The 10,000-nt window shown below is 45.3% G+C and overlaps 1 protein-coding gene across 1 annotated transcript in view; it reads right to left on the bottom strand.

The window, feature by feature from the left end:
• Nucleotides 1-10,000, bottom strand: part of ATP12A (ATPase H+/K+ transporting non-gastric alpha2 subunit) — a 40,788-nt gene that overhangs the window by 16,255 nt on the left and 14,533 nt on the right. Inside the window, exons 7-12 of the mRNA XM_087706392.1 lie at nt 8,473-8,590; nt 6,583-6,851; nt 4,145-4,343; nt 3,709-3,818; nt 2,442-2,576; nt 1,673-1,865 (exon numbers count right to left, since the gene is read on the bottom strand). Coding sequence (XP_087562518.1) covers nt 1,673-1,865; nt 2,442-2,576; nt 3,709-3,818; nt 4,145-4,343; nt 6,583-6,851; nt 8,473-8,590 — 1,024 coding nt within the window. The remainder of the gene's footprint in view (nt 1-1,672; nt 1,866-2,441; nt 2,577-3,708; nt 3,819-4,144; nt 4,344-6,582; nt 6,852-8,472; nt 8,591-10,000) is intronic.

Below are 10,000 nucleotides of genomic sequence, written 5' to 3' on the forward strand. Positions count from 1 at the left end.
CTGATGAGGGCTCCGTGTTAGAGGCAGAGAGGCGGCCAGAGCCGTATGCAAGTTATCAGCTGCCTTCAGAGTCGGACATCAGTGGGGTAGAAGAACAGCTGGCACCTGTTCCCAGTGTGCGCATGTGCAGAGTTGCCAGATGAAGGAAACAGCTAAGGAACAAGGGTCAACTTGGGAGTAAGGCCACAGGTGGACGATGAATGGCCCCTCCCATAAAAAAGAGGAGTGAAAGGGGAGTGGAGTTTGCAGGAGGCAATTAGTTTGCTTAATTGGTTGGTGTCTCTCCGAGGCTCTTTGCCAAGTTTTGCAAATATCGGCCTGGCAGCTCTCCAATCCAGATAAGGTCTGTGATTGTAAATCCTCCTTTGAAAGACTTTGCTAAGCAGAATTCACAGTCAATTAATAAAAAGGGTTTTTGTCGGGACAAGGAGTTTGGGAAGCCTAAGTCAGAACAGGGTTCAATTGTGAGGTCCTTGGTGCTCTCTGAGCTTGGTTGTTATCTTACAGATGTTTGCAGCCCCCAGTTCCTTCTAACACTGATGACGTTACCTAGTTAGGTCATGAAACATCTGCAAGAAAACAACCAAACTCAGAGAGCACCAAGAGGCCCATTTTCATGTCTGAAGGACGCCTAGTGGGTGAAGATGCTCTAGGACAGAGGTGTAGAAATTGATTTCATTGAGGGCCGCGTCAGGGTTGTGTTTGAACCTCGGGGGAGCCAGGGTGGGCATGATCCAAGGTGGGCATGGTCATCTCAATGTCACTCATTTCGGGGACACCTGCGTTGGCCCCAGTGCTCTGCCAGAGAAAACGGGCTCATGAGCTCCGTTTTTAGCTGCAACGGCCTCCTGCAACCCTCTGCCGGCAAAAACGGAGATTGGGAGGACATCACATGGACTTTGCAAGCTCCATTTTTGACTGGGATGGACTCCTGCAACCCTCCCAAGTGCCATTTTCACTGGCAGAGGCACCGCTAGCTATTTCCAGGGTGGCCCCATGGGCCAGATCTAATCACCCCGCGGGCCAGATCTGGCCCGTGAGCCTTGTGTTTGATGCCCCTGCTCTAGGATGATTGTTGTGGCCAAGCAAGAGCCATCGGAGCTGCCACAAGACTCCGACAGTGAGGGGCCCTAGAGGATGTGGAGGAGCCTGGACAGGATTCCGACTCCAAGCAGGGCGCAGAGAGGCTGGTTGGCCACCAGGGACCTGAGCCTTGGACCAGTGGGGAGGAGACAAGGGAGAGTGAGACGGATGACAGTAGTGAATTGTTCCTGGATGCACGCCATCGAAGAGCTACTAGGCGTCAGGAACAGTTGCGCAGTTACAGGAGGTAATTGCACTCAGCTGGTGGTCATTAGGCTCCTCTCCAGACTATAAAAAGACTCCTTGTGCACACGCCCCTCTTTGCAGAAGTCAACACAGGATTGAATGTCGGAGGACATTACTGTGAGCTTGGCAGGCTGGATCGCTGCCAAGCCTTATCTGTGTTTATTGCTGCCCAAACTTGTCTGTGCTGGTTTGCTGCCAAGGACCTGTCTGTCTGTTAATTAAATGCCGTAACTTATCTCTGGCTCGGAGTGTGTGTTGATGTGGGATGAGGGGAGTCAGAACAGATGATTCTGTTGCCTCCTTCCAGAGTTACAGTTGAACCAAACACGCTCCTTCTACTTACCAAGTACTCTTTCTCCCATTCCCCCTAGGGCCAAATATGCTGTTTGGAATGCTTCTGCTTTCTCCTCATCCAGAGGCTCTTCCTTTCCGTTAACCAGCATGGTGGTGCATCTCTCTAAAATCCGTTCGGGAGCACCTTTCATCACCAGCAGGAAACGCTTGTCATTCGGGTCTTCAGTTTCATGGATGGAGAGCTGAAGTCAAAGGAGAAGCAATGACTGAAATGCACTGGTATATTGCAGGGTGGATTCGGGGCATCTGAATGGAACTGAGTGTTTACTGGCCAGATGCCTTTCCTATTGCCAAAGCGGAGTTTGCAGTGGATATATTCTAGCAAGCATCCTTGCACTTGGGAGCGAAAACGGGATGTGGGGACTCCTGGAAGGGGAAGGGAGGGGCCACCCAGAGGCGGTATTTGTCGGTTCTCTGAACCGGTTAAAATTTCCATTACCGGTTCGTGCAAACCAGTCCAAACTGGCTGAATACCATCTCTGACTGGTGCTCATCTCCATTTTTTTGCCTGAGAAAGTCCAAAGACATTTCCCATGATTATGTGGCCAGCATGACTGTACACCAAAGGCACCCAGAATGCTATTACCCTCCCACCAAAGTGGTACCTATTCATCTACTCGCATGTGCATGCTTTTGAACTATATACATTACTCCGGCTAAAATACAATCTCATTTTCTTCAAGATGATCTATTTTCCACCCAGGCATCTTGTAGTGCGTTTTAGTTCACAGGACAACGCAGAAAAATCATATTGTTACCTGAAACTTGTTAGTGGAATTGAAGGGGATTTCTGCCACTTTCCGGTTTTTCTTCCTGATGTCCATGACGTCGCCCAAAACCACTTCTGAGAACTTTAGAAGAGCTGTTTCTGAAGCATCTCCCACGACTATTCTCTGGAGATTTTGAAAATTTACCTCAGTAAAAAAAACCTCACGTACCAACATTATTGTGCACATTTTTGTTATATTAAGATAAAGGTTCCCCCACACATACGTGCTAGTCATTCCTGACTCTAGGGGGCAGTGTTCATCTCCTTTTCAAAGCCGAAGAGCCAGCACTGTCTGAAGACGTCTCCGTGGTCATGTGGCCAGCATGGCTAAATGCCGAAGGCTCACGGAACGTTGTTACCTTCCCACCAAAGGTGGTTCCTATTTTTCTACTTGCATTTTTAGATGCTTTCGAACTGCTTGGTTGGCAGAAGCTGGGACAAGTCATGGGAGCTTACTCTAATACATTAGCTATTCCCTTTATTATATCACGTACCTCTGATTTTAGCCTCATTGTAAAAGAAAAATATTATCCTTTTTTTCATGATAAACAATAAGGGGTTTGTTTAAATGAATTCTGAAAAAGACAGCTTTCCACACTAAAAGTCACGTGGCTTCTAAACACTTCCAAACAGTCTCTTAATATAGTTAAATACTCAGCCCACAATTTAAATTCTCCCCTCACCGCAAGGGCAGAGCTGCAGCTCCTTTGGTATTTTATTGATTTCGAGGGGCAAAATGCTTTTAGCCCATTGGCGATATGTCCAGTGGTGGGATTCAAATAATTGAACAAATGGTTCTCTGCCCTAATGATTTTGTCCAACAACCAGTTCACCAAACTGCTCGGAAAGTTAACAACCGGTTCTCCCGAAGTGGTGCGAACCGGCTGAATCCCACCACTGCCCTCAGGGCTTAGTTTGGAGAACTGCTCCGGCAATGTTGCATGTTGAATGTCTGAGTTTGGGATCGGAAAGTAAGAAAATGTGATTGCTTGAACCAAACTTTGTTTGTCATAACACCCACAGATTCTTTTAAGGGAACAGTTTATATCAGGGGGTAAAAAAGCAGTTGCTCAGAGGTTGAAAAGCTCCATCTTTCCAAATGCTTGATGGACTACAAATCCCATCATCCCTATCTATTGACAAAGAGTTGTGGAACTCCACAGTTGCCTACTCGTATCTTAGATGTTGCAAAATGAACTTCCTGTTTCCAAAATAAATTCAGAAACTCAAAACAGCTTTTATGGAGTCCTCCATACCTTCATGATGGGTACATTTTCTTGGCCTGGCCTAAATTCAGCCCGGTTACAAAGGGAGACAATTTTCGATAACGCAGCCCATGTGCCTGACGTTTGGTCAAACGATTGACCTGGAAACAAAAGGAGCAACAATTATTCTCTGATCAATAACAAGGTGTCAAGTTCTAAAACCCAAGAAAGACAGGATAAGAGTCTTATATTGTTCCTCATTCACAGACGGAAATCTTGCTAAACTAAAGGCAGACTATTTGCATCATAAAACATATACTCTGGAAACTATTAGGGAGGAACTGTCTTCACCCTCTTTCTCCCACACTAAATTGAACTGTCTCTTGCTCCTGTGGAATTCAGCCCATCCCTCCTCGGAATCCAGACTACGTTCCATCACACCCTTGGTGAGTTGCCCATCTCTTTTAACCCCAGGCTGATTATTTACTTGACTGATCTTCGCTGGTGTCCGCTGAGAAGACTTCATTGTCAAACCACAGGTGAGCTACAGTCATTCGATTCTGGGTCAGTGTTCCCGTCTTGTCGGAGCAGATGACAGAAGTGGATCCCAGTGTCTCTACGGCTTCCAAATTCTTGACCAAACAATTCTTTTTAGCCATCCTCTTGGCGGTCAAGGACAAGGTTACCTATAATGAATGGGGATGGAATATGTCAAGTACAAGAATTCAGGAACTGGGACAGAGTTCAGAAGTACTATTTCATGCTACTTATAACAAGAATCTGATCTATTAATGGTCAAGATGAATAGGCGCCAGATAACAGTCAATGGATGTCAGGGGGGGGGGGTATGTGTTTGGTCTCTTATGGGAGCGCATAGACTCCAAACTGATGATCTTTTGACCCCGCCTTCAAGCTCAGCTTTATTGTCTCCTACAGAAAAGTCAAGTGGTTTAAGCAGATGTCTGTAAGCAAGGATCAGGGTTTTCCCACAATTCCATCCATGATGCTCATTTATTCATTTTATTTGTCATTTTAGTTCTACAATGGCCCATTAGCACAAAGTCTATGTGATTTAGATTGACTTTCTAGAGTTAGGCAACCTCATATTGGGTTGAGCAGATATTCCCGTCCTATTGCAAACATGCCTTGAATAAGGCTGCTAGAAGATGTCTCTTTTAGATAATACTAGCTGATAACCCGGCGCTGTCCAGGTGTTTATTTATCCCAGCCCTCCTTCCATGAATGTCACCGCAATTTCTAATGTTGGATTTTCCCCCTTACCCAAGGGAGCCCCCTTGTGGAGTACTGTGAAGCTATTACCATGGCAACTCCACTGTGCTGTACAGTAGAAGCCATTTAAGGCACAACAGGCTGTATCTTAATAGAACACATACACTGAGGGGTTTTAGGGGTGTCCTACCCCCTATTTCTTTTCAGAGAGTAAGTCATCTGTGTACCAAGTTTGGTTAAAATTGCTCACGGCGTTCCAGAGTTATGCTGGAACATACACACACACAGCCATATATACATATACATATACATATACATATACATATACATATACATATACATATACATATACGTGTGTGTGTGTGTGTGTGTGTGTGTGTGTGTGTGTGTGTGTGTGTACATACAAACTTTCAAACAAGGAAGAGAGCTAAAATCCAGATTTGGAAATCGTGGGATTTTTAAAAATTGTATGATGCATCGTTTAACATGCTAGAAATAGAGGTTAGTGCTAGACTGATATTTTCTTCGGCATTATTTTTGTCAACGAGCGGGGGAGGGAAATATTAGCGAAATTCCCACGAGTGGTGTGCTAAGTCTCGGCAATTAACCTAGATGGAGTTGGCTGAGTACAGTTCTGTGTGGTTTTGCACATTTGCATATGATAGCCTATCTTTCTCCATACAGTCCTCTTTCCAACTAAAGGCAGTCCTAATGCAGTTTGCCCATCGTACTCGTAAGTCAGGACAGTGATAAGAAAGGCTGGCCATGCGACTGACCCAATTTTTCCTCTCTTTTTTTGCAGTGGTTGTTAAGTAAATCACCACAGTCAGTAAGTGAAACCACGAAGGCTTCTTTGTACCCTGGAAGACATGGTTTGTCTCCACCTGCACCAAAGAAGTTCCTTTAATCATTCTAATTTAATGTCCTGGAGGATCTTACTCTAAGTACTAGCTGGACCTGATCCACTTTTGATCACCACACTATAAAAAAGATGTTGAAGCTCTAGAAAGAGTGCAAAGAAGAGCAACCAAAATGATTAGGGGACTAGAAGCTGAAACATACAATGAACAGTTGCAGGTAGTCAGCATGGCTAGTCTAGTGAAGAGAAGAACCAGGGGAGACATGATAGCAGGAATAATGGATGGAAACTGAACAAAGAGAGATTCAACCTGGAAATAAGGAGAAATTTTCTGACAGTGAGAACAATCAATGAATGGAACAGAAGTTGCCTTCAGAAGTTGTGGGAGCTTCATCGCTGGAAGCTTTCAAGAAGAGACTGGACTGTCATCTGTCAGAAATGATGCAGGGTCTCCTGCTTGGGCAGGGGGTTTGGACTGGATGACCTACAAGGTCCCTTCCAACTCTTTTAATCTATAACTTACTTGTTAGCCAGGAGCTGCTACTAGCACGAACTAGAGAATGACTGGAAGGAACTACAAAGGAACCTTTGCATTACTTAAGAAAGTTTTAAAAGTCTACCACAACATATTGAAAGTTGAAATGCCATGAGGATTCGGCAGAACAGAAGTTTCATTACAAGAGAAGCCACCATTGGAGAACATTCCCACCCAGCACATTGAGAAGTCTTCCCCTAAAAGTTGATATCCTCTTGTGTTCGGTAGAAGACCACGTTTCACCTGCAGACCAGGAGTTCTGCAGAATTACTGATGGCGCAAGGGAGCAATGCATACTCACCGTAACCGTAGCTAACAGTCCCTCAGGGACATTGGCCACAATGATACCGATGAGGAAGATGATGGAATCCAGGACGTGGTAATGCATGGAGACCGCAATGATGAAGAAAAGCACTCCAATGGAGATAGCAACACTGGCCACAATGTGGACAAAGTGTTCTATCTCAAGAGCAATGGGTGTCTTCTCATTCCCCACTCCAGATGCCAGAGAGGCAATTCGGCCGATGATAGTGTTGTCACCCGTGTTGATCACAATCCCCGTAGCAGTACCTAAGAGAAAGGATTGGTTAGCAAGAAGACTAGACCAACAGAAGAGAATGGTTGTGCCTCAGTGGTGTCCTGAAGGGTCCTTGGTGCTCTCTGAGCTTGGTTGTTTTCTTGTAGACATTTCACGACCAAACTAGATAACAACATCCATGCTAGAAGGGAGCGGGGTTTGCTCTCTATTTATATACAAGTGGTTTGCCCTGTCAGTATCGGTGGGAGTGTTTTTGGTGGTTCCTGATGAACACTTCCATCAACACTGGCAAAGCAAGCTTAAACAGGGTATATAAACAGGGAGCAAACCCCACTCCCTTCTAGCCCTGATGATGTTATCTAGTTGGGTCATAAAGCATCTTCAGGAAAATAACCACGTCCAGATAACGCCAAGGACCCCAAAGAAGGCTATACAGTATATTGATAAACTGAACATTTCTTCCATTCAAGTTTTCGTCACACAACCCTGCCTTTTCCTGACACTTCCTCCATACATTCATGCATACATACAAGTAGAGACCATCTCCTGGACTTTGGATCAGAAGGATCCCTATGCTCCAGAAGATTGGGGGTCAAAGATCAGCTTCAATTCCCCCCCCTATATATTTGTTTCCGATTTCAAAACACTGAATTAAATGTTCGTGTTTTAACATACTAGCTGGATACCCATGCGTCGCTAGAAAACTATGTGATCAGGCTTGATAATTAATGAGTGGTTACGATTGGGCTTGATACATTAACACTTAACGCTTGAATATTAATGTAGAATGTGTAATTCTTTAGTATCAAAGTGTGTTAATATCAGGCAATTGGCAGTTGGGACAGAGTTACCGCAGGTCGGGTGAGTCACACACTGGCCATGCCCATATAAGACAACTGGCAGTTGGAACAGAGTTCCTTTAAGGTGGGGAGGGGGAGTAGAACGTCTAGGTCCTTAGCATCAATGCATGTTCACCTAATACTGTATAAGAAATACTGATGAGTTGATGGTCATTTAGAAAAATCCTTTCTTAGTGAGCACGTAGAAGCCAAGAGGAACGTACGTGCCGAATTTGAAGTTTGTAGGCTTTACAGTTCTGAAGATTTTGTGATGAGTGGTTGGTATTTGGCTTTTATATATATAGATAGGTAATAATGATTAAGGGTGGGAAGTCCAGCCTTGAACCTCACTGGGTTCGGCCCCAAAGTATAGAAAAATGGTAGGTAACAGAGTCTTTCTCCTGGTTGCGATTTCACATAGGCACAAAATGGAAAGGTCAGTTCGGGTAGCATGTGAGATTGTCATGGCAGGGGATTGAACTAGCTCTAACAGGAGGCAGATGTGAAGCAACCTGCCTCGGGCAGCAGATCCTGGGTGGCATGGTGAGGCAGGAAATTGTTATTTACTTTGCTTGATTGCAATTTTATTGCCTTGTTCCCATTCTTTGAATTTTATTGGCTGTTTCTCTTTCCCCAAAGAAGGGGCTTATGGGATATATTTTTTTTCCCTGCCTTGCAGGTCAAAGATAAACTAAAAATGGAGTCGCCAAGAATGTTCTCGGAGTAATACAACAGAGACGCGATGTTAAGGAGCAAACCGCCTTGAGCTTTGGCAAGTCTCATCCTGTCTCTGTCACTCCTCTGACACACATACCTTCCAAGCAGGTTGTGGAATAGAAACCAATGTTTTTGGTTTCCAGTGGATTTTCGTGAGTGAATTCACATGAGCGGGACTGAGGTTCTGACTCCCCAGTGAGAGAGGAATTGTCCACCTGTGAAACAAAGATCAACATGAGATTAGAGGTTAGGGGTAGGGGGAGTGGTTAGGGGTTAGAGGTTAGGGTTAGGGTTAGGGTTAGGGTTAGGGATAGGTGTTGGGGTAGGGGTAGGGGAAGTGGTTAGGGTTAGGAGTTAGAGGCTAGGGGTTAGGGGCTGGAGGTTAGATGTTAGGGGTAGGGGTTGGGGTAGGGTATGGGGAAGTGGTTAGGGGTAGGGGTAGGGGTAGAGTAGGAGGTAGGGGTTAGGGGTTAAGGGTTAGGGGAAGGGATAGGGGTTTGGAGTTAGGGTTAGGGTTAGGTGTTGCGGTAGGGGAAGTGGTTAGGGTTAGGAGTTAGAGGCTAGGGGTTAGGGGCTGGGGGTTAGGTGTTAGGGGTAGGGGTTGGGGTAGGGTATGGGGAAGTGGTTAGGGGTAGGGGTAGGGGTAGAGTAGGAGGTAGGGGTTAGGGGTTAAGGGTTAGGGGAAGGGATAGGGGTTTGGAGTTAGGGTTAGGGTTAGGTGTTGCGGTAGGGGAAGTGGTTAGGGTTAGGAGTTAGAGGCTAGGGGTTAGGGGCTGGGGGTTAGGTGTTAGGGGTAGGGGTTGGGGTAGGGTATGGGGAAGTGGTTAGGGGTAGGGGTAGGGGTAGAGTAGGAGGTAGGGGTTAGGGGTTAAGGGTTAGGGGAAGGGATAGGGATTTTGAGTTAGGGTTAGGGTTAGGTGTTGCGGTAGGGGAAGTGGTTAGGGTTAGGAGTTAGAGGCTAGGGGTTAGGGGCTGGGGGTTAGGTGTTAGGGGTAGGGGTTGGGATAGGGTATGGGGAAGTGGTTAGGGGTAGGGGTAGGGGTAGAGTAGGAGGTAGGGGTTAGGGGTTAGGGGTTAAGGGTTAGGGGAAGGGATAGGGTTTGGAGTTAGGGGTAGGATTAGGGATAGGGGTGAGGGTAGGGGCTAGGGATTAGGGATTAGGGATTAGGGATTAGGGATTAGGGATTAGGGATTGGGGGCTAGGGCTTAGGGGTAGGGGTAAGGGTAGGGGTTAGGGTTTTAACCACTGAGCCACCACATCCCTATATTATTTTGTATACTGCTACATAATATAATATATTATAATTACTATGTATATGTAAATATTAGTTGAAAAATTATTGCCATGTATACCTAAATAGTATTATTATTGTTATTAGTATTGGATCTAAAGTAAATTGACCCAGGCAATAAACTGTCCACTAAGCACTTATGTATGTCAAAGGGGGAAAAAAACTATAAATAAAATTTAAAAAACAACAACAACATGAGATCATGGGAGCCTTCCAGATGTTCAGGTATCGTGTTACACAGACATTTTTCTTAATTGTCCTCCTTATGGTAGAACTTGTCTTTTTTTTAAAAAGGGGCAAAACTCTGAGAAGGATAATTGTACTACAAGATTT

Source organism: Thamnophis sirtalis, unplaced genomic scaffold, assembly GCF_051295495.1.
Source record: "Thamnophis sirtalis isolate CommonGarterSnake01/CBP01778 unplaced genomic scaffold, rThaSir2_p1.2 scaffold_2, whole genome shotgun sequence".
Taxonomy (NCBI): Eukaryota; Metazoa; Chordata; class Lepidosauria; order Squamata; family Natricidae; genus Thamnophis; species Thamnophis sirtalis.